Raw genomic sequence first — 23,764 nt, 5'->3', positions numbered from 1 at the left:
GATTTCCACTCTTGGTTTTTCTCCTCACATGCTCTAAATTTTGCCTAGGGCGAGCTTTTCTTCGAATGCCTTAACTTTTGCCTAAGTTTTGCTTTTGCAGTTTCTTGTCCTAGCAGGCTTTGCTCTTACTTTTGCTTGGGTTCTTGGGTTACCCAACGAGCATTTCTCACAAGAGGGTTTCTGTATTTTGGAGAGGAATTTGGTGGAGATATTTTTCTGAATCTTCCTTGTGTTTGTACTTTCATAATGAGCAAGCTAACTCTTAAGTGTTCTCGCGGAGATAGCATCTTCTTTCTAAGTTTTGACAAAAACCTAGTTTCTTAAGCAACTAAAGTTCATCCTTACTTTCTCTTCTGTCAGCGACACAAAGAACTTGATTCCTTAAAGTTTCCCTTGTTTGGCAAAGAGACTGTAGTGTATGGCAATTGCAATATAAGAACCAAATCATTGGATAAGCATAGTTTTAGAAGATAAAATAGGAATTCATTCAGCGGAAATAAAATGCCCAAACAAGGACCCAAATATGTCTTAGCTTGATTTAGAAAATAAAAGTAATGTTCTATCGCTTTTTGCCAAGTTATGACTTCTCAGCTACTATAGCATTTCGGAGCTATCTTCTTTTCCTTTGCCTTTCACAGTTTTATACTCTTTTCCACCCTCTTCTTTGCCAAACAGAACCTTTGAATCGGATCCATCTTCCAAGCTTGCCTAGTGACATCTTCGAGACATGGTCACATGAGTAGTCCCCAAATAAAAATATCAGCCTGGATTTCCACCTCATCTTTCTTAGTTTCTACCCCTTGATTATCAAGAAAATAGTTGCACCAGTGGGTTCGCTGCAAGTTCATTATATTAATGATAATGAATTTCTTGCCATATTCTAAAATAATGGTGCTATTGACATTGACAATGCACGCACAGTTCTGCACAGATTTCAATGTGGGACCCACCACGGGTCCCACACAAACGATCCAAATCGTTCATTAAATGTAAAACATTTTTTCAAAGGATCTGGCAAAAAATCAGCTCAATCCGATACCTATAGGTGCTCGATCCAATCATTTAACTTTTCATTCAAATTTCATGATAATGAAAAGTTAAATGATTGGATCGAGCACCTATAAATATCGGATTGAGCTGGTTTTTTAAGAGAGCCCTTCAAAAAATATTTTACATTTAATGAACGGCTCGAATCGTTTCTTTGGGACCTGTAGTGGGTCCCCACATTGAAATCTGTGCAGAATTAATGTGTGCATTGTCTGTGTAAACAGACTTAGTGATTCTAAAAACAAGTAGTCAATCATCATTTCCTTAGTTTGAAACGGTTCAAAGCCATCGAAATGTCAATGTCACATTGAACCACTAAAGGAGATTAACTAGTATTACAATGATCTAACTGGGATTTCCCATTTACTACTAACCTCCATCGTAAAGTTAGGTACAAATGATTTTTATTGTTCCAGCTCATTATTCACGTTGGGTGGCATTATCATGTCATAAATGCCAAGTCAACTAAACTTGCAAAGACAATCTGACCTAAAATCAACCAAAATTAAATTGATATCTATCTCCAAGTGCTACAGATTACACTGAGTTGCCAAGCATATGAGAACCAGTATTATTTCAAATCAACCAGTATTATTTTCTTCCAAATTCAGTAAAATATTATTTCCACCTACATTCGAAAAATTAAATGCTTTCAGACTATGCTAATAACATATGAGAACCAGTATTCTTTTCTGGACCCATCAAAGTCAGCCTCTCATTTTGTTTCTATTGGTTTCATTTTCCTTTTTAAATAAGAGACAAGAAATGCAACAATGACAAAGTGGGGCTAGTCAAATGGAGTAAGAATCTTCAACACAAAATCCAAGTCATTTTTTTAGTCTTTGAATTAAATTCACTGAAAACGATGCCCCCTTCAAATTCATTTCTGTTTTCCAGATGAAATGTCTAGAAATCCAGTGTTTGGGAAAATGGGAATTGGACCCAGAAGTACCCATAACAATGTCTTTTTCTACTCTTTGATTTCTGTTTTCTATTCTTTTTCATCGTTCTGTTATGGGGCTAACAGTATAACACGGGGCCTGATTATTAGAGATGGTGAAACAATTACCTCTCCAAGCCAAAAATTTGTGCTTGGTTTCTTTAGTCCTGGGAATTCGATAACCCGGTATGCTAGAATTTGGTATAACGAAACTGAAATCCAATCAGTTGTTTGGGTGGCAAACAGAAAAAGTCCCATTTCGAGCGAGTTTGGAATTTTAATGGTTGGAAACGCCGGTAATCTAATGGTTCTAGACGGATATGGGAATCAAATATGGTCTACAAAATTCCCGGCTGTACCAGGGAATTCAACTTCCACTGCGATTCTCATGGACATTGGGAACCTAATTCTCTCGAGCAGCGAAATCGTCGGTGATCAAGGAAAGGCCATTTGGCAGAGTTTTGATGATCCAACGGATACGTTTCTCCCTGATATGAAAGTCTACATCGATGTCCAATCGGATGAGGGTGTTTTCACTTCTTGGAAAAGTGAAAATGATCCTTCGATTGAAAAATACTCAATGGGGATCGATCCACGTGGGTCGCCACAGATAGTGATATGGGACGGTTTAAACCGGCATTGGAGAAGCGGCCACTGGAATGGAATAACTTTCACCGGTGTTCCAACGGAGGACTCTCTATTCATATGGTTTTAAGCTTATTAAGGAAAGCAGCGGTACGTTCTATTTCAAATACACATTGCCGAACGCCTCTGATCTAACGAGGTTTCGAATATGTCAAGATGGGATTGAAGAGCAGTTGAGGTGGGATGAAGGTACAAGCAAATGGAGCATTGTGCAATTGCAGCCGAGTAACGATTGCGAAGTGTACAATAGGTGTGGTGCATACGGGATGTGTAATGTGATGGAAAAACCCATATGCAGCTGCCTAAAAGGGTTTGTACCTAAGTATGAGAGTGAATGGGAGGGAGAAAATTGGTCAGGTGGGTGTGTTAGAAGAACAAACTTAGGGTGTGGAATTATTAGTAGTAGAAATACTAGTACTGAAATTGGCGTGGCGGAGGGGAATCGGTAGACGGGTTTTTGAAGATTGAGGGGGCGAAGTTACCAGCTTTCGCGAGCTTGGTGATGGTAGAGAAAATCGACGAATGCAGACAGAATCGTTTGAAGAATTGTTCGTGTCACACGTATCCGTTTGTTAGCGGAATCAATTGCATAGTGTGGAGCGGGGATTTGGTCGACATGCAGTGCTTTGTTGATGGCGGAAACGATCTATACATTCGCGTCGCTCATTCCGAATTACGTAACACGAATTTTGAATTTTGATTGCTGTTAATGTAATTTTAGAAAATGTTTTGAAGTTTTAGAACTTATGTATTTTTTCTTAGATGGAAAAATTTGAGAAAAGTAAACTATGAAATCTCCGATCATGGATTCTAGCGGTAGATTTTGTTTCTAACAATGTTCCTGTTCCTCTCCAAATTTAGGTAACAAAAGGAAGATTTCCAAGCTGTTGATAGTTTTACTCGCGGTGATAGGAATATTCTTCATTAGCGTATCTATTTGGATACTTTGGAGGTTCAAAACAAACTCAAAACGTAGAATTTCAAGCAATCGGATCCCAACAATTGGCTCAAGAAGTAGAGAATATTCGACGAATTTTTCAAGGTCGAATGAGCTTGGAATTAAAGGGCAGTAACGAACTGGACAAGAGTTATCGCTATACAGCTTTAGTTATGTAGCCGCTGCTACTAACAACTTTTCTGATGAAAACAAGCTTGGACAAGGGGGATTTGGCCCTGTTTACAAGATAAATTTTTTTCGTCCGAGGATTAATTTATCCGAAGTGCCAAACACCCTCGCCATCAAAATCAATATTCTAATTAAAAAAGTTTCCTATGTTGAGAATTATAAATAATAAAAATAAAAAAAACCTACTCCGTACTACTAACTTTTTATGACAAAAATAGCTTGCTTGTACGTTTTTTAATTTTTGCAGGGAAAACTATCAGGGAGAGAAGAAATAGTAGCAGTAAAGAGGCTTTCAAGGAAGTCAGGACAAGGTTTGGAGGAGTTTAAAAATGAGATCATTTTAATTAAAAAACTGCAGCACAGAAATCTAGTCAGGATTGTAGGCTGCTGCATAGAGGGTGAAGAAGGAATGTTGCTCTATGAACACATGCCTAACAAAAGCTTGGATAAATTCCTCTTTGGTTAGTTAATTTCACCATGATCTCTTCTTCTTCTTTTTCCTTGTTAATCCTAAGGGCCTGTTTGGAAGCCAAATTATTTTTGCATTTTTCATTTTGGATTGTGAGTTATTGATTTTGGATTGTGGCCAGAATAAATTATGAATCTGGTAGAGTGTTTGGGAGATATGTGTAGAATAAATTTTTCAACAGAGTAGTGTTTGGGAGGATAATGTTCAAAATAGATTATAAATCGGTATTTTAAGGATAAATGCCCAAAATAGATTATAAATTGAGGAAGATAATCCAAAATGAGAATGAAAAAGCTGGCTGATTCTCAGATCGTGCCTCTAAAGCATAGTTTTCATAATGCATTTTGAGATTGAGAATCCATTCTCACACTACACTCCCAAACAAAAAAAGTAGGAAAATGCACAATCACAATGCACAATCTGCCTCCCAAACAGGTCCCAAATATGAGATGTAATTAAGCTCTACCATTTTGACAGATCAGACTAGGCAAGCGGAATTAGACTGAAGAAAGCGCTATAGAATTATTGAAGGGATTGCACACGGACTCCTTTATCTTCACCGGGATTCAAGACTTCGGATAATTCATAGAGATTTAAAAGCTAGTAATATTTTGCTGGATGAAGAAATGAATCCAAAAATCTCTGATTTTGGTATGGCCAAAATGTTTGGGAGAAACAAAAATGAAGCAAGTACAAGCCAAGTTGTTGGCACATAGTAAGTTAAATATTTTTTTTTTTGTACATACTAAGGTTTATTGATTTCACTACATAAATTTTCACTTGGATTTTGCATATTATTTTCTAAATGCAGCGGTTATATGGCTCTTGAGTATGCAATGGAAGGCCTGTTTTCTATCAAATCCGATGTCTATAGTTTCGGGATACTACTATTAGAGATTGTATGCGGCCGGCGGAATAGTAGCTTTCATTCACCTTAATACTCAAACATCATTGGATACGTAAGTTCAAAGACTATGCTCTCTGATTTTATTGTTGATTTTTAGTTTCTATCTTCGTTTTAGTAACATTAAGAGTGAAAAGTTCCTCTAACAACTTTTTATTTCATTCATGTCTGAAAATAAATCTTCAGATCATTTACATCATGTATATATATAATGCAAAATACAGACCATGGGATACTACATAAACTGTGTGAGGGTCAACAAGATAACGAAGTCCAACAACTCAACTAACACGAGAAATGAGTCCATCAAAGGGGAGAAACAAAGAAAGCGAAGAAGAGCCCTTCTAAGGGGAAAAATTATCGATTCTTGCCTTTTGCCAAAATTTGACCCCTTGACCTCTAAATTAGGAATGTACAAGAGTGGCCAACTGACCTAGACCCAATTGATTAATAAATCTTTAGAATTTGAAAACATCTCGTCAGTGTTTATTAATAAACGGGTTGTTCTCAGAAAATTTGCCCCAACAATTTGCGAAACAAGTCCTTTTTGAATAAAATTTTTCTCTCTTGAAGTCAACTCAACCTATAATTATGAAGGGATGGGATCCTCTTCCATTACTGTTCCTATCAGTTCACATTTTTCTCACAATACAATATAGTTTTATCGGCAAGAATATCCTTGTGGGATCTACATTTGTAAGATACGTCCAACAACTGTTCCTGATAATTACCGGAGAGGATTTGGCAAATAGTAGTTTCGAATCATTTGTAATGTCGGCTTTGTTCGGATGCAAGTTTTGGACTTTTCAAAAACAGAAATGGGTGTTCGGATCCCAGTTTGGGGGAAATTATCCCCTGCGACTCACTACCTCATTTACTCCCCTCCCTCCAACGTTAACCTGCCCTCCAACCTCCCTGTCCTCTCCATCTTTCTCCTTTTACAGAGTCATAGTAGAGATTCCCGATTCCCCTTTACTCCTCTCTCTCTCTCTCTCTCTCTCTCTCTCTCTCTCTCTCTCCCTCCCTCTCTCTCTCTCTCTCGCTATCTCCGTGAAAGAGTAGGACGATTCCCCATCTCTGGTATCAGACCCTAGCCCTCTCTCTCTAGCCGTGGTCTTCGAGAAATCTCGAAGGACAAACCATAGTCTCCATAGCATCGGTAGATACAGCTGGTATTTGACTGATTCCTGGTCATTACAAGACATTTGTTGTATAAAGATGGATAAGGGGCGTCCAACGCATTTGTCTCCCTCTTTACTGACCTCCTACTCCAACAGAATGGAAGGCCCAAGCGAAGACGGCATTCGGTGTGGTAAATGGCTTCTCCGACCAACCTGTGTTCGAAGACGTAGAGGTGTGGTTCAATTTTGTTCATGGGTTCTGAGTTCGAATTTTCCTAATATATGATTTGATTTTGTTCATGGGTTCTGGGTTCTGCGTTCTGAGTTCGATTTTTCGTTGGGTTATGTGTGTTCTGGATCTGTCCAAATGTATTTCAATACATGTGTGTTTTACATAAGTACGAAATTGTGTGTTTTACACAAGGAAGAACACTCGGTTCTTAGTTGAAAATTTCCGTATGGCACACTTAAATCGAGTAAGTAACCTCATTTATTCTTGAGTTGTATGTAGCCTAGCCATTGTATTTTTGTTTGTGGTTTCGATTTGCGGTTTGAAGGCCTAATCTCGGCTTAGGGTTTTGCTATGCACGAGTTGATTTCTGGAAAATTTGGGGAAATCTGGAAAATTAGGGCAAAACCCCATTTTTGTATAGGGTAAATTAGGGCAAAACCCTGAAGTTGAATTTTTTGATTTCACAAACAAAAGTTGCTCTTAATCGATTACATAAAGATATTTGGATGAGGTTAATAGGGTCTAGTTTCATGAGGTGGTTCGAATGGTTAACTAAATGGGATGTGGACCGTTAGCTTTTCACTTAATGCTCTGATATTGGCTTGGTTATGCTCATTTGATGGCAAAATTTCCTAAAGTCTTTTTTCAAGTCTTCATTTTTTTTTTTATAGAAAATTCATTCACAGTAACAATTGCACTGTTATACATTGTAGTCTAAGTTCCTAATGATGAATAGTTGTGTTTATTGTCAGTGTAGTTTGGTAAACCATGCAAATATTTAGATGGTGTGCATATGTTATTTAGCAGTTGTCGTCCGAAGTTTGGAGTTTGATTTTTCCATGCAGCATTATTTGTTTTGCTTTATGTTGACTGCCATCTCCACTATGGAGGATTATCATTTGCCTAGATGTTCGCGGACAGAAAGTCCAATGGTCGAGAACTTATATTTTGTCTTGGAAAAAAATTACGATACACTATATAGTAAGTATGTGCATATTTATGGCGCTCTCGTTTTCGGAAAAAAAATATAGAAAAATGGAACAAGACTCGAAGACCACTACAAGAAGAGTATGTGACATATCAAATAAGCCAAGCATGATGTTTGTATGCTAGCTTGTAATCATTCCTCCGTTAGCCAAAAGATATACTTACAACTCACACAAACGAAATATCACATGGAAAAGAACATATTAATATAGCAAACCAACTACCTTACATATATCTTAACATAGATCAAATACTCATCAACAGCAAAAAATATTTCTGTTGCCTTGGAAAGCTGTACGGAATAACTTCTTTTCATTATGGGGTGAGTTTTTTGTGAAGACAATCAAAAGGCAAAAAAGAAGTTTTGTTCTGTAACTGAATGTCTTCTGGTTTGCTTTGAAATGTGATATGAGGTTATGGTTGTGATATGAGGTTATAGTTGTCTACTGGTTTGCTTTGTGGTTGCTGAAAACTCTTGTGGTTGTGTGCTGTTGTGACTAGCTAGTACTGCTACTTGGTAGTATATAGAAATGTAAAATACTATTTGCACCTTGTGGCTGCATGCTGAGGTTCTTTAACGACATTTTCTATTACTTATTCGACAATTCGCTCTGCTAATCTTTATAACTGCAGCTCAAGTTCTTTTACAATAGCTAGGAACCTTACTCAACTACCAGGCATTGAAACACAAGTTTAGAATGGAGTGTTATTCTTCTCTGTGTTCTTGTTATAGACTGAACTGTTCCAAATGATGTTTACTTTACTGATGTTTCTATCCTTAGTTTACTCTGCTATGACCTCATCTCTATTTTAATGAACCCTATTGGAAATTGCTTGTAAGTGCTGAATAAAAGCCTATAAGTGCTGAAACTGGAAATAGGTGCAGGAAATATGATATAGAGATGCTGAATCTATTAATTGGTTGCTGAAAATTGCCATTTGCACGCCGAAATTGTTTGTCATTGCTGGAAATCACTGATATGTGCATGAATTATGGGCTAGAAAAAACATTTTTTGGCTGCTTGAAGGCACAAATACTGAAAATGGATACTTGTTCACAGTTGCAGAGTTTGGACTTAATAATCAATGGTACACCAAAGATAATTTGACTGGGAAAGATCCCTCAAGAATAGCCATTATATCCTGCACAATAGTCTTCTCAGTTCTGTTTGGATAGTTGGTTCAAATAGAACTTCAAACACCTTACTGTAAATCCTTTCTAGCTGTTTTTTTTTATAGTTGGTTCACAGTTCGGTAATTTCTTTCAACTACTTGTGGGTAATTTGTTTGAACTTGTTTGTTGTTGTTAGGCCAACCACTGTCACTGAAATTCGAACCCTCAACTCCAACTTCGGAGAGGAAAAGACGTGCTTCATCTCCTACGCCCTCGGCAAACTCATTCACCGGCGAGCACTGTGTCCAAGTGGTACTCCTCTTACTCCTTAAGTAATGATGACTTCGTTAAGCATGACATGAACTTGCATATGTCATCTCACTTTAGTAATGTGTAACATGCGTTAATTGTTTCCCACATGTTAGCCTATGATGAGTCGTAAAAAACTCGATGCCAACAATTGGAGCTATGAGAACACCAAAATTTTCCTCCAAATTATGCTAGAAGAGGCGAGGAAAGACCATTCAACAAACTCAAAGAAAACTCTCAAGTTTAATCCCCTAGAATGGGCGGCAATCCTAGAGGAGTTAAAGAAGAGGACACATAAGACTGACTACACCCTTATTAAGATCCATCAGAAATTTGACCACCTGAATAAAGACTATAGGCTATTCAAAGACCTGACCGAGCGAAGTGGGTTGGGTTGGGACCCGGTTAGTCAAACCGTCACTGCATCGGCGGAATTGTGGGTAACGAATTTGCAGATAAACCCTAGATAACCATGATTTGACTTATACCTGCACCATTCCACCTTATAGGACGCTAATTTACAATTTTCCTATTTGTTGTTGGCAAATAAGGATGCCAGAAAATTTATTGGTAAAGGGCTTGACCATTATGACCTTTTGCACGAGCTTGTGGACGGCTCGTTGGCCACAGGCATCTTTGGACAACCCAGCCCCCTAGGGGCCCCTTGTTAGAGCAAGAGCAAGCTTTGAAGAATCAAGGAAAGGCCATAAAGTTTAGTGATAGCACATTCTCTGATGGAAGAAAGCGAATGTTGGATGGAAGTGGTGGAACAAGCAGTAAGTCAATACGATGTGAGAAAAAAGAGGTGTATGATAGGGTGGCTTTCGCAAACCAAAAAAGGGGAGAGTATTTTGAGACCTTGACACAGCAACGTCTTGAGGCCAAAAATTACTCTATTGAGGCGTGTCTTGAAGCAATGAACCCACTAAAGCCCTTTGTTAGTGACACTGCCTTCTATGCGGCATATGACAAGCTTGTCAAGGGAGTCAATTTTAGGGAAGGCTTCATAAAGCTGACTCCAGATGGAAGGCTGGGTTGGATCAACCGATTTGGATCCGAAAACTGATGAGAAGAGATGGGGAGGTCAAGTAATGGTTTGCGAACCTAGGGAGCCCATAACTTTATTTTAAAATTCCATGGTAGGCTGTGTTCTGACTGTTTTTTATTAGCATTTTGTCTATTTTTTCACTTAAGGAACAATTTCTATTGTGACTTGAAATGTCCAGTACTAGGTTGTGGTGTAACAACATTTCGTGATCCATTCATGGTTCGAATTTGAAATCGTTGCGATAAGTTTATTGGTGTTCAGATATGTTTTTTTTTTATAAGGTTTGAACGTGTGACCTTGATATGGCTGCCACCTTGATATGGCCGCCAACTCATATCAACTAAAAATCTGCACAACTAATCCACAGCATAAAAATATGCAGAACATAATCCACTTCCCGTAAACAGCTTTGTCCATTCACATTTTTCATCTTAATCACATCACTCCTATGTTTTATCCCGTGTACTTGTCCATTCATTTCAAGTCTGGACCCACCTATGTAGCATGAGGATTATGGGCAGGAATTTACATTGAAGATATAGATTTAAAAAAAAAACCAGAAAGGTTAAAAGAGTACAAAGATTAGCTTCGATGTCTCTCTGTATTTGACTGCTTTCTTTTTCTCTCCTCCTCCTTTGCTTTTTTCCAAGCAAAGAAGACAAGGGAGGAAAGCTGTTGTACATACTTTCGACATTCATAAAAAAGGTGGCTTGTGTTTGTTAAACTAATTGGTGAGGAAGATGTTGATTGCCAACAATTTTGATCTATGACTTTGGATACCTTCTTTGCAGCAGCCGAGGAGGTTCACCAGTCTTCAGATATGTATGTCAAGCTCGGCCTCAAAGATGTCCTCATCCTCAACAAACTCCTTGTAATCCAAGAGAGTGACCAGCTGGGTCGACTCCGCTCCCGTACCCCTCACCAGCCTATCAAAAATGGGGACCGGCATTTCAGCATCTTCCATGACCATCGGGGCCTTTCCTGTCTCTTCTCATGATCGCCTCAACATCCCCGTTGCCTCAACGGCATCGACCTCCATCTCGGTCACCATTTCATCACCACCCTCATTGGTGATTATTTTCTCCGTATCACCACTACCACAGACACCGCTGTCACTCTTCCGCGCTGCAATTTCGTCCAAAATATCTTCAATCGGGATCCCAGGGGAATTGATCATGAGACGCCACGGAAGCCACTCACCGCTAACGAAACTGGACCCAACAGCTATGCTTGGCTAGGCCTCGTGACCCTCTGTTGCTGTCACCGATGGAGTCGATAGCCCTTCCCCTGCTGCCACCGCTGCAACTATTGGGACCCCACTGGGCTCCGACACCTCTGAAATCGAGAGGGGTGCCATGCCCATACATGCAACCATCGTTGGAGCCCCAGGACCGTCTCCTGCCGTCGCCAGAGCGACGGGCTCCTGCCCTGTCGTTTCCTCCCTTGCCGCCATACCAGTCGCAGCCCCCATTGGTTTTGACACCCTTGTAACAATGCCGAGGTCCGTACCCGAACCATGAGACTCGTCCAATAGCTCCATAATCGAAAAATTGGTGAAAAACGGTTGGTAGAGATGGGAAAATGAGAGAGAGAGAAATGTCTTTCGAAATTCAAGTGTTTTGTGCAGAAATTGGAAGCCCTAGCTTGAGGGTGAATAAAAGAGGAGGAAGAGAAAAGAAAATCGTTCGATTGGACCGGGCCTAGGGCAAAAGTCCCCAGCGCAAAGGACTTACTGTCCAGTGCTGGGCACGATCTAACAAGGGACATGAAATTTCTCGAACACTCTAGCACAAGGGAGTTCGAGTTTAGCACAAAGCACTTCTCTGATGTTCAGAGAATTTCAAAAGGCCTTCAAGTAGTCATGTTTGTTTGGATTGATTAAATGAAGAAAAAAAATGGCGATTGCTCGATACTAGCAATAAGATAACTTTTTATTTCAAACCGTTCCGATTTTACAAAAACCAGGCACTAAGGACCACCTACGTTCCTGGGCACAGAGGCCCGGAGCAACAAACAAAAAAAAAGGAAATAGGAAACAAAAAAAGGAGGAGGGAGCGGCCATCCCCTCTCACCATCCCCTAGTAGCTCTCGGGGTGGTCAAACACTGCAAAGGCGGAGTCATCAACATTGTCACTGTCTCTGGAGTTCACCCCTGTCACTTGGGTCATTGGCAACATCGGAACGATCATCCGAGTCCTTGTCACCATCCCCCTTAGCGTCATCGTCCTCCTTTGTAGGCTTGTGACTCCCAAACTCTGGGTTGAGAGCCTCCATTTTTGCCTCGAAGACGTCATCTTGAAGAGACGAGACCGCCTTTTGAAGCATGTGCGTGGTGGATTGTAGGGAGGAGAGTTGGGCTGGGAGTAGCGTAACCACCTCTCGAAGGTGGGCTACCTTATCCTCCAAAATCTGCACTCGAGCTTTGAGGTCCGCCTTTAGAAGTGAGAGAATTGGAAAAATCTTCTCTTGAGAAAATATTGATGGATATTGAAAAGGGGATTTACCCCTTTGCTTTTAAAGGTGTTTTCAGGCCCCTAAAGCGCCATAACTGTGCACAGGAAGTGAAAAGGCACTTTTGGAAAGTGGGTAGTTGGGAGTTAAAAAGTCTGGAAAACTGAAACGACTCCCCAATGCTAAAGACTATGCCCCCAGCGCTGAAAACATTCTCCAGAAGATAATGGGCTTTTGTTGGGCCTCGGCTTGTTCTTCGTTCCTTTTGGGCCACCATGGTTTGAAAATTATTTTCAAAGGTCCAATTGACTCTTGGGCTAGTTTCAAAACCCCATTTCTAAAAATTCAAGGGTTCGTCCCATTTTTGAAAAATTCAAGGGTCCATCCCATTTTTGAAAAATCAAGGGCATTTCTAAAAATTCAAGAGTCCATCCCGTTTCTGAAAATTCTGAAAATTTAAGGGTCCATCCCATTTCTGAAAGATCAAGGGTCCATCCCATTTCTGAAAAATCAAGGATCCGTCCCATTTCTGAAAATTCAAGGGTCCATCCCATTTCTAAAAAAAAAATATTCAAGGGTCCGTCCCATTTTCAAAAATTCAAGGGTTCGTCCCATATCCAAAAATTCAAGGGTCCGTCCCATTTCAAAAATTCAAGGGTCTATCCCATTCAAGAGTCCGTCCCATTTCAAAAAGTCTAGGGTCCATCCCATTTCAAAAGTTCAAGGGTCCGTCCCATCTACTTGCTTGCATCATAAACATCGTCATGAGCATGATTTTGTTTATCTTTGCATTTGCTCCTGAAACGCCCCCAATTTTCGGGTACGTTAATAAGGCATTTTATTACATAAATAAAGAGAGTCTGGCTCATTATTACATCATAACCTCCATGAGAGTCCTTTCATTACAAAAGGGAGGGAAACTAGGGTTTTTAACTACAGCTCTGCTTGCTCCTCCATCCTAGCCAGCTCTTCTGCTCCAAAAGCCTCCAAGGTGTACAGCTCACCTTGATCATCTACAAAGTTTGACACATTATACCAGCGTCGCCATCAGTATAATATGTCAGGGTCACCAAAGGTAACACCATGAGCTACGAGAGCTCAATAGAATAATCCATACCCACTAACCCTTAACTTACAAGCAGTAGATCATAATACTAACGATTTCCACATAATACATGTATATTAAACAAAACAGTTCACAATGACACATCCACATCCGCTAATCAACTATCATTTGTGTCCATAGTTTTCTGAGTTTCTCCTACGCGACTCGTCATGGACCGTGTCACCATTTTTCCATTTTTCATTTTCCAAATCATCATTTTCAAAATCGTTTTTACACACCTAACCTTGATTCCGCTGCTTCGGGTTCCCGAGTATCCACACAATGGTTCCGCCGCTCCGGGTTCCCATTGGCACACAAAATTTGCATTGGCTCCTCTCCACGGATAACCAAGCCATACCTCGGTTCCGTCGCTCCGGGTTCCCGAGGATCCTCACCATGGTTCCGCCACTCCGGGTTCCCATGGGAACGCACACAATCTCACAATGGTTCCGCTGCTCCGGGTTCCCTTTGGCACACAAAATCATTGAATTTGGCATTGGCTCCTCTCCATGGATAACCAATCCATAATTCAAAACTCTCGGTTCCGCCGCTACGGGTTCCCGAGTATCCCACAATGGTTCTGCCGCTCCGGGTTTCCATTGGGTTTTCGAAAAACACACCCACACAATGGCTACTACGTCCGGCCATTATGTAGTTTCAAAAATATTTTATCCAAGTCAAAACACACCTTTCCGTTAACCACATCCTAGGTGTCATGTTTCTACTTTCTCGATTTTCGTGTCTCGTTTCATGCATTGACTCCGCGGTAGGACTTTTCAAGTATACATAAATCATTCAATGTAATCTTGAAACATAACTAGCAAGATCATCAAACTCAATATTATACCACAAGTAATACAAGCAATTCATGTATGCATGTTCCTAACCATTTTAAAGATCAAAATACGAATACTTCCGGTCAAGCGATAATATTCCAATCTTTAAAAATCCGTACTTTCTTCCTTTGTGGAGAGTTCTAAACAACATATGTTTAATAGAGTAACAATCGTTTATTCATCATGTTCATACTTTCTTTAGCGAAAATAAGTCGTTGCAAACACAAAGATAGATAACCTTATCTACTTAGACATATTCCATGTTATACTTTGAACTAAAGAGTAAGAACATTCTACTTTCTAACATACGGTTTTATACATAGAATTAGGGGACAAGGGGTTCTACATATACTTAGAGATAGCGTATATGGGGACTCTACAAGATCGTAATTTCATTTCAAGATTTTAGTAAAATGAACTTGCTAATTATTTCTAATACTTTAACTTGCCATAGCATAAGCAAAAATAACTAAAGTTATACAAGGGAGAATGACTAGAGATTAATCTACCTTGATCCGAAACTAGTCGGGGCCGAATAAGCTAGTTGGAAAATTCTACAGGTGGTGAAACTCGCTAATTTGGACCAAACTTTGGATGGCAGTAACTCGGTCAATCTTTGGCCGAATATGAGATCGTTCTTGGGTCGAAATCAAAGCTCTAGAAGCGCTCTACAACTTTTGTGAAGGAAGTTGATCCAAGAAACTATTTTAGGTAGGAGAAAAATGGTGATAAAGGAAGAGACAATATGCTGCTTGGAACTGGAAATCCGATGTAAGGACCCATATTTTTATAAGTTAATGAAAAGGTTTATTCGATATTATAATTAAGAAAAAAATTTGGGTTTTATTAAGTTTAAATGAATTGGGGTGAATGCGATGGGATTGTTTGTAGGAGGGTGCATGTGCAAATTTGAAGTGAGTAATGTGTGGGTGTGTATGTAGAGGAGTATTATACCCCTCACCCTCTCTCTCTAACTCCCGATCTCTCTCTCCCTCTCGGCACTCTCTCTCTCTCCTCCTCCAACACCCAAAACTTCACTCCTCACTCAAAACCAATGACAAATAACCTTCAACCCTTCATCCATTCTTGGTATTGAACCCGTATTTCGTTGGAGCAAGCTCGGGGAGGAATAATCTCGGAGGATTTCAAATTTCAAAGCTAGGGCTCGATCAATCTCGTTGAGTTTCGTTCTCCAAGTCGAGGTAGGGAATTCTTACTCTCTTTATATGTTTATGAGTGGATTCAATGTCCAAAACTTGCCTTGGATCGCTATTTGGAGGCCTTGGGTTTGCCCTTGAAATCTGTCAAAATCGTGCCGAAAAACCCAGGTGCTACATGTACCAGTGTTTACCCCGGTACATGTAGCAAACCCAGATTTCTTTGATTTTTCGTTCATTGGCTACATGTAGCACCCTTAACTGCTACATGTAGCAAACTCAAATTATACCTTCTGTTCGCTGGCTACATGTAGCGCCTTAATCTTGCTACATGTACCAAACTGGAAATTTTTGAAAAGTTTCTCCTTCCATGGTTTGGACCTCCGATCACTTCTAATATCTTTTAAACACCTTCAAATCATCTCTAAGGTTGATCGCTCGTATTCCAATGATTCGTAGATCATACTCATTCATTTGGCTCTCGTTGTAGTTAAAGAAAGTGTAGAATTTAAATGAATATCATACTTGTGCGTTTGTCTAGGCATTCGGGTTATTGTGTGAGTAGTGTGACTTGTTTTATGAATAATACGGACTTGACATACGTCATGCTTTACCATATTGAGGCCTGTAAAATTGAAGAATCACGACTTAGAATGATAGAACGAAATGAAGAAAGCCACGGATCCATTATGAGGTGGGATGCCGGAAATGGGACGCACGGGGTCCTAAATGCCCGAACTTGCACAAGAAAGCCACGGATCCACCAAATGGTGCGATGCCGGAACAAATTCGGGACGCACGGGGTCCCAAATGCCCGGAAAGGGAATCGAAAACACTTGCTACTATGAAAACAGAGAATTTAGAGATCATTAAGTGACGTGAATATGAATGGGGTTGATTATCAAGTATTATTCTCTTGCTCTTGTTCACGTGGGAAACTATCTTGTATCAATGTTCATCTCGGTGCATTGTCCATTTCATATGCATATAGTTTGAGCAAAGATTTTTCTACTGGGCTAGTGTAGCTCAACCTATTATTATTTTCAGGTACACCTCAAAGCCATTGATTTGGAGCGCTTGTCGTGCATATGACTCCATTCTTTTGAAAGCTAACACCGAGGAATTATCATGGCATCTTTTGTAAAATCCTTTTGAAGATGTAATCGTAATTCCTATCATATTCTTTTGACTTACTCTTTTGGGATTATTGTCTAAGTATTTGGGGCCGGAGTGCCATAAATTGTAAACTTTAACTTAATGGTTCTTTTGAACGGATTATGGGAGATAATTTGGGGTATTATGAAGTACTACCGTGATGGACTATTATCGGAAATACAATCAGTAATATGTTAAAAATCCAGGGTGTGACAAATTGGTATCAGAGCATAGGTTTAGAATACCTCGAGACCGTGGGGAGACTTCATCTCATGGGTTCAAAAAAAAAAATTTGCATCTTTTTACATGACATGTGTTTGCTTGTGTGATTGACATTCATAGAATTATGTGGCATTGCATTTATTTTATCGTGAAGTGGCGTAGAGTTGTTAACTCGTGTTGAGAAGTTGTGGGTTTGACCTCATGGTAAATATGTTGCGGTTGATAGTTTTCTCTCTTAATCCTTGTAGCAAAATGCCTCCGAAGCGTAGTAATAGGCGGGGTGGAGCCGGAAATAGGGGTGGTCGTGGCCGTGGCTGTGTGGAGCCATTAGAAGATGAGGCTAGCCAACATGGGGAAGCTTCGCACGGAGGTGGGGAATTGGGGGCCAGGCCAAATCCAAGGGTGCGGAATGTTCAGAACCCTCTTGCTAGGGATATTGTCGCGGCACTTGCAGCCGCTAACCTCTTGCAACCTCCTCCTAGGGATAATGCGGACAGTCGGGCCTTAGTTGCCATGCGAGAATTCAGCCGTCTAAATCCACCTTTGTTTGATGGGGCAAGTAGTGACCCCCTCATGGCCGACCACTGGTTGGCTCAGATTCGTAAGAACTTCACCGCTCTTAAGATTACCGAAGATGACTTGCGTGTGAGTATCGTGGCCGTTCAACTTATCGGAGAGGCCGGTGAATGGTGGGAATCTATCTTAGAAAGTAGGAAGGACACGAGGAGGGCAGCTAGGACCGCAGCTCAGGCGAATGAGCCCGATGTTGAAAATTTGACGTGGGCCGAATTCGAGGATCTATTTGCGAGTCAGTATTTTCCAGACTCATCTCGTGACCAATTGAGGGATCAATTTGAGAAGCTTGAGCAAGGTAATATGACCGTTTCTGAATACGCATTGAGGTTTCAGTCCTTGTCACGATTTGCTCCCGAGCTAGTAGCAACCGAGGATAGGAAGTGTCGACGCTTCGAGAGGGGTTTGCATTCTTCCGTAAAGAGATTGGTAGTGGCTCAGCATAAGATGAGATATTTCGAGATTGTTGAATGCGCGAGGAGTGTCGAAATACCAAAGGAGTCTCAGAGAAATAGGGGAGTTTGGGAACCTAGGCAACCGACCGTTACCGCTAGTTCTTCGGGGACTTTTGGGAGCCAGGGGAGGAAAAGGCTAAGGGAGTCGTCTTCTGCAACTCAAAGCCAACCGAATGTTAGGGCGTCTACCAATTCTTCTGGTGTTCGAGGAGCTCATTCTAGGTCAGCGGTTACGTGTCACCGTTGCGGTCAGCCGGGCCACTTTCGCGCAGATTGTAGGTCGAAGGAGTGTTATGTGTGTGGGGAGTTTAGCCATCTAGCCAGGGATTGTCCTCGTAGAGTGAGAAGTGCTCGTAGTGAGTCGGGTTCCGTGCAGCAGCCGGGGTCAGGGCATGGGTTTAGCCAGCAGTCATTCAGGGGTACACAGAGACAGCAACAACCACATTTCCGTCAGACCACTATCGTTCAGGGCTCTCAGAACGAAAGGGGTGCGACTTCTTCTTCCCCTTCTCAGGCTTTAGGACAGCGGGGAGGATTTGTGCAGAATCAGACTACTCAGGGAAGGGCTTTCGCCATCACTTCTACTATTCCACCACCTCAAGTTACTTCTCATGCTCCAGAGGCTTCGGTTGTGAGGGGTACATTTCTATTGTTCAATTCCTTTGCTAAAGTACTCTTTGATTCTGGAGCATCTCATTCATTTATTGCTGCATCCTTTGTGTGTACTTTGGAGTTGGAAACTGAAAGTATGAGTCCACCGTTGTTTGTTGAAACACCCTTAGGGGGTAGGACACCCTTGGATCGTATTTGTCGAAACTGCGAACTTCTTATTCATGACCGCCGCTTCACCTTTGATTTCATTGTATTGGGAATGTCGGGTTTTGATCTTATTTTGGGAATGGATTGGTTATCTACGTTTCATGCCACCATTGATTGTTTCAAGCGTCGAGTTCGTATTTGTCCGCCTGAGGGTGTTTGTTTTGAGTTCTTTGGGGAGCGTCGGGAACCGTTGGAGCCGTACCTTTGTGGGTCTCGAGAGCGGGAGTCCATTTATCCTTTGTTGGCGAGTTTGACTCTAGATGAGGATGTGTCCGCGCGTGGGGAGTTGCCTCTTGTTGTTTGCAATTTCCCGGATGTGTTTCCGGAGGAGTTACCCGGTTTACCTCCCGAGAGAGAAGTCGAGTTTACTATCGAGTTGCTTCCCGGTACCACACCAATCTCTGTGCCACCTTATCGTTTTGCTCCCGCCGAACTTAGGGAATTAAAGGTCCAGTTGCAGGAATTGGAAAATTTAGGGTTTATTCGCCCAAGTACATCTCCGTGGGGAGCACCGGCACTTTTTGCGCAAAAGAAGGATGGCTCACTTCGTTTGTGTATTGATTACCGTAAGCTCAACCGTGTCACCATTAAGAATAAGTATCCAATGCCTAGAATTGACGACCTGTTTGATCAACTTCGGGGTGCGTCTTATTTCTCTAAAATCGATTTGAGGTCCGGTTATCATCAATTAAGGGTCGGAAGAGAGGATGTTCCAACCGCTTTTCGTACGCGTTATGGTCATTATGAGTTTGTAGTTATGCCTTTTGGGTTGACGAATGCGCCGGCTACTTTCATGGACTTAATGAACAGTATCTTTCGTGCCTACCTTGATCGCTTCGTGGTCGTTTTTGTAGACGACATTCTCATATACTCACCATCGGAGGTGGAACACCAATCTCATCTCACTATCGTTCTTGAACTCTTGAGAGAGCACCGTTTGTATGCGAAGCTTAGTAAATGCGAGTTTTGGTTATCCGAGGTTAAATTCTTGGGTCACGTGGTTTCCAATGGTGGAGTGTCTGTAGATCCAGAGAAGATACAGTCCGTTATGAATTGGCATCGACCGAAAAATGTGTTCGAGATTCATAGTTTCTTGGGTTTGGCAGGGTATTATTGCCGTTTCGTCCTAGACTTTTCACGCTTAGCGGCACCTATGACTAGGTTGACACGGAAAGGGACACGTTTTGTTTGGGGTGATGCATGTGAGACAGCTTTTGAGGAATTGAAGAAAAGATTGACGACCGCGCCGATTTTGATTGTGCCCGAACGTGGAATTGGCTATTCTGTTTATTGCGATGCTTCAAAAGAGGGGCTTGGGTGCGTTTTGATGCAATTGGGGCGAGTAGTGGCGTATGGGTCGCGGCAATTGAAAACTCATGAGCGGAATTATCCTACGCATGACTTAGAACTTGCGGCCGTTGTATTTGCGTTGAAGAGTTGGCGTCATTACTTGTACGGTGAGAGATTTGAGGTCTTTTCTGATCACAAGAGTTTGAAATACCTATTCTCCCAAAAAGAGCTTAACTTGCGACAACGACGTTGGATGGAACACTTGGAGGACTATGACTTTGACTTGCAATAACACCTGGGGAAGGCGAATGTAGTGGCCGATGCATTGAGTAGAAAACCGACACACCTTGCGAGTCTAGTGATTCATGAGTGGAAAATGATGAATGATCTGGGATTCTACGCATTGCACTTCGAGGAAGTCTGGGATGGGGTGACCTTATGCAATTTGACCGTCCAATCTTGTTTATCAAATCGAGTCATTGAAGCACAACAACACGACAAGGAAGCGGAGGAACTTCGTACCAAATTTCTAAGTGGGAAGGCCCGAGAAGGGTGGATGATTCATACCGATAGGGGCCTACGTTATCAAGGAAAGTTGTTCGTACCCATTTCGTGTCGGGAAGAAATTTTGCGAGAGTTTCACCATTCTGCGTTAGCCGTTCATCTGGGAGGAACGAAAATGTATCAGGATTTGCATAGACAATTTTGGTGGTCCGGAATGAAGAGGGATGTCGTTATTTTCGTGTCTAAGTGTCTCACATGCCAGCAAGTGAAAGCCGAACATCAACGACCCGCGGGAGAGTTACAACCGTTGCCAGTGGCTGAGTGGAAATGGGAGAACGTGACCATGGATTTTGTTACAGGTTTACCGAAGTCGCCGAGGGGACACGATGCTATATGGGTGATTGTGGATCGTTTGACCAAAACTGCTCATTGCTTACCTATCCAAGTTACCGATTCGATTGACACGCTTAGCGGATTGTACATTCGAGAGATTGTTCGTCTTCATGGAATTCCTGTTTCTATCGTATCCGACCGAGATCCGAGATTTACTGCGCGCTTTTGGCAGAGCTTACAAGCCGCTCTTGGCACCAATCTTTTGTTTAGCACCGCGTATCATCCTCAAACCGATGGTCAATCCGAGCGGACGATTCAAATTTTGGAGGACATGCTTCGAGCTTGCGTCATGGATTTTCGGGGTAGTTGGGAGGATCACTTGCCGTTAGTTGAATTTGCGTACAACAACAGTTATCAATCGAGTATCGAGATGGCACCATATGAGGCTTTGTATGGGAGGCCGTGTCGATCACCTGTGTGTTGGACCGAGTTAGGCGAGGCCACATTAGTAGGGCCGGATATGATTAAAGAGACCTCTGAGAGCATGAAAACAATTCGCCAACGCCTTTTGAAAGCTCAAGAGAGAACGACTGAACAAGTCAAAGTAATTCGCCAAAGATTGTTGACAGCGCAAAGTAGGCAAAAGAACTATGCCGATCGTCGCCGCCGACAGTTATTGTTTGAGGAGGGGGATCACGTATTTCTTAAAGTGTCACCACGTCGAGGTTTGTCACGTTTTGGGAAGAAAGGAAAACTTTCACCGCGTTATATCGGGCCGTTTGACATCATTGAGAAGATTGGGGAAGTAGCGTATCGCTTGGCTTTGCCACCGAAGCTTTCGGGAGTGCACGACGTGTTTCACGTGTCCATGTTGAGAAAATACGAGCCAGATCCATCTCATGTCTTAGAATGGTCCGAACTTGAGTTAGAAGCCGACGCGTCATATGGAGAAAAACCGATTCGTATCCTTGATTCGCGCGATCAAGTGTTGAGGGGTAAGACAATACCGTTAGTGCGAGTCTTGTGGAGTAACCAAGGCAAGGAAGAGTCGACTTGGGAACGTGAAGATGAAGTTAGGAAGAAGTATCTGAACTTATTTCCGGTTTGAATCGATGTGAGTCTTCGAACTACGGCTTATGATTATGACAGTGTTGCATGGTGTTTAGTATTACAATTGGTGCATATCTAAATGTTGCATACCTTATTGATTATGGTTATAAATTTCGAGGACGAAATTTCTTTAAGGAGGATAGGGTGTAAGGACCCGTATTTTTATAAGTTAATGAAAAGGTTTATTCGATATTATAATTAAGAAAAAAATTTGGGTTTTATTAAGTTTAAATGAATTGGGGTGAATGCGATGGGATTGTTTGTAGGAGGGTGCATGTGCAAATTTGAAGTGTGAGTAATGTGTGGGTGTGTATGTAGAGGAGTATTATACCCCTCACCCTCTCTCTCTAACTCCCGATCTCTCTCTCCCTCTCGGCACTCTCTTTCTCTCCTCCTCCAACACCCAAAACTTCACTCCTCACTCAAAACCAATGACAAATAACCTTCAACCCTTCATCCATTCTTGGTATTGAACCCGTATTTCGTTGGAGCAAGCTCGGGGAGGAATAATCTCGGAGGATTTCAAATTTCAAAGCTAGGGCTCGATCAATCTCGTTGAGTTTCGTTCTCCAAGTCGAGGTAGGGAATTCTTACTCTCTTTATATGTTTATGAGTGGATTCAATGTCCAAAACTTGCCTTGGATCGCTATTTGGAGGCCTTGGGTTTGCCCTTGAAATCTGTCAAAATCGTGCTGAAAAACCCAGGTGCTACATGTACCAGTGTTTACCCCGGTACATGTAGCAAACCCAGATTTCTTTGATTTTTCGTTCATTGGCTACATGTAGCACCCTTAACCGCTACATGTAGCAAACTCAAATTATACCTTCTGTTCGCTGGCTACATGTAGCGCCTTAATCTTGCTACATGTACCAAACTGGAAATTTTTGAAAAGTTTCTCCTTCCATGGTTTGGACCTCCGATCACTTCTAATATCTTTTAAACACCTTCAAATCATCTCTAAGGTTGATCGCTCGTATTCCAATGATTCGTAGATCATACTCATTCATTTGGCTCTCGTTGTAGTTAAAAAAAGTGAAGAATTTAAATGAATATCATACTTGTGCGTTTGTCTATGCATTCAGGTTATTGCGTGAGTAGTGTGACTTGTTTTATGAATAATACGGACTTGGCATACGTCATGCTTTACCATATTGAGGCCTGTAAAATTGAAGAATCACGACTTAGAATGATAGAACGAAATGAAGAAAGCCACGGATCCATTATGAGGTGGGATGCCGGAAATGGGACGCACGGGGTCCTAAATGCCCGGACGTGCACAAGAAAGCCACGGATCCACCAAATGGTGCGATGCCGGAACAAATTCGGGACGCACGGGGTCCCAAATGCCCGGAAAGGGAATCGAAAACACTTGCTACTATGAAAACAGAGAATTTAGAGATCATTAAGTGACGTGAATATGAATGGGGTTGATTATCAAGTATTATTCTCTTGCTCTTGTCCACGTGGGAAACTATCTTGTATCAATGTTCATCTCGGTGAATTGTCCATTTCATATGCATATAGTTTGAGCAAAGATTTCTCTACTGGGCTAGTGTAGCTCAACCTATTATTATTTTCAGGTTTGAGCAAAGATTTCTCTACTGGGCTAGTGTAGCTCAACCTATTATTATTTTCAGGTACACCTCAAAGCCATTGATTTGGAGCGCTTGTCGTGCATATGACTCCATTCTTTTGAAAGCTAACACCGAGGAATTATCATGGCATCTTTTGTAAAATCCTTTTGAAGATGTAATCGTAATTCCTATCATATTCTTTTGACTTACTCTTTTGGGATTATTGTCTAAGTATTT

General features: G+C 41.4%; 3 protein-coding genes and 2 pseudogenes across 3 annotated transcripts; all 5 read left to right on the top strand.

Moving 5' to 3' along the window:
* Positions 1–1,893: 1,893 nt before the first annotated feature.
* LOC131316144 (putative G-type lectin S-receptor-like serine/threonine-protein kinase At1g61610) lies at positions 1,894–3,808 on the top strand (annotated as a pseudogene).
* On the top strand, positions 3,135–5,165 carry LOC131317360 (putative G-type lectin S-receptor-like serine/threonine-protein kinase At1g61610; annotated as a pseudogene).
* Positions 5,166–6,288: 1,123 nt separating this feature from the next.
* Positions 6,289–9,372, top strand: LOC131316096 (uncharacterized). The gene is made up of 3 exons (XM_058345374.1): positions 6,289–6,485; positions 8,782–8,897; positions 9,011–9,372. The coding sequence occupies exons 1-3, from the start codon at positions 6,350–6,352 to the stop codon at positions 9,362–9,364; spliced, it is 606 nt and encodes a 201-aa protein (XP_058201357.1). The 5' UTR covers positions 6,289–6,349; the 3' UTR covers positions 9,365–9,372.
* Positions 9,373–17,120: 7,748 nt separating this feature from the next.
* On the top strand, positions 17,121–20,297 carry LOC131317359 (uncharacterized). Its single transcript, XM_058346917.1, has one exon. It carries the CDS (start codon positions 17,121–17,123, stop codon positions 20,295–20,297), a length of 3,177 nt encoding a protein of 1,058 aa, XP_058202900.1.
* Positions 20,298–21,492: 1,195 nt separating this feature from the next.
* LOC131317358 (uncharacterized) lies at positions 21,493–21,950 on the top strand. The gene is made up of 2 exons (XM_058346916.1): positions 21,493–21,567; positions 21,639–21,950. The coding sequence occupies exons 1-2, from the start codon at positions 21,493–21,495 to the stop codon at positions 21,948–21,950; spliced, it is 387 nt and encodes a 128-aa protein (XP_058202899.1).
* The last annotated feature ends 1,814 nt before the right edge of the window (positions 21,951–23,764 follow it).

The sequence above is a fragment of the Rhododendron vialii genome, chromosome 2a (assembly GCF_030253575.1).
Source record: "Rhododendron vialii isolate Sample 1 chromosome 2a, ASM3025357v1".
NCBI lineage: Eukaryota > Viridiplantae > Streptophyta > Magnoliopsida > Ericales > Ericaceae > Rhododendron > Rhododendron vialii.
This window is presented reverse-complemented; position numbering and strand designations above follow the sequence as displayed.

Bases quoted from the DNA above. Each gene is read 5' to 3' on its own strand.
- LOC131317359 (XM_058346917.1), top strand. From the start codon at position 17,121: ATGCCTCCGAAGCGTAGTAATAGGCGGGGTGGAGCCGGAAATAGGGGT.
- LOC131316096 (XM_058345374.1), top strand. From the start codon at position 6,350: ATGGATAAGGGGCGTCCAACGCATTTGTCTCCCTCTTTACTGACCTCC. The intron at 6,486-8,781 runs GTGTGGTTCAAT...TGTTGTTGTTAG, and splicing joins CTGTGTTCGAAGACGTAGAG to GCCAACCACTGTCACTGAAA. The intron at 8,898-9,010 runs GTACTCCTCTTA...CCCACATGTTAG, and splicing joins GCGAGCACTGTGTCCAAGTG to CCTATGATGAGTCGTAAAAA.
- LOC131317358 (XM_058346916.1), top strand. From the start codon at position 21,493: ATGCCGATCGTCGCCGCCGACAGTTATTGTTTGAGGAGGGGGATCACG. The intron at 21,568-21,638 runs GTTTGTCACGTT...ATCATTGAGAAG, and splicing joins TAAAGTGTCACCACGTCGAG to ATTGGGGAAGTAGCGTATCG.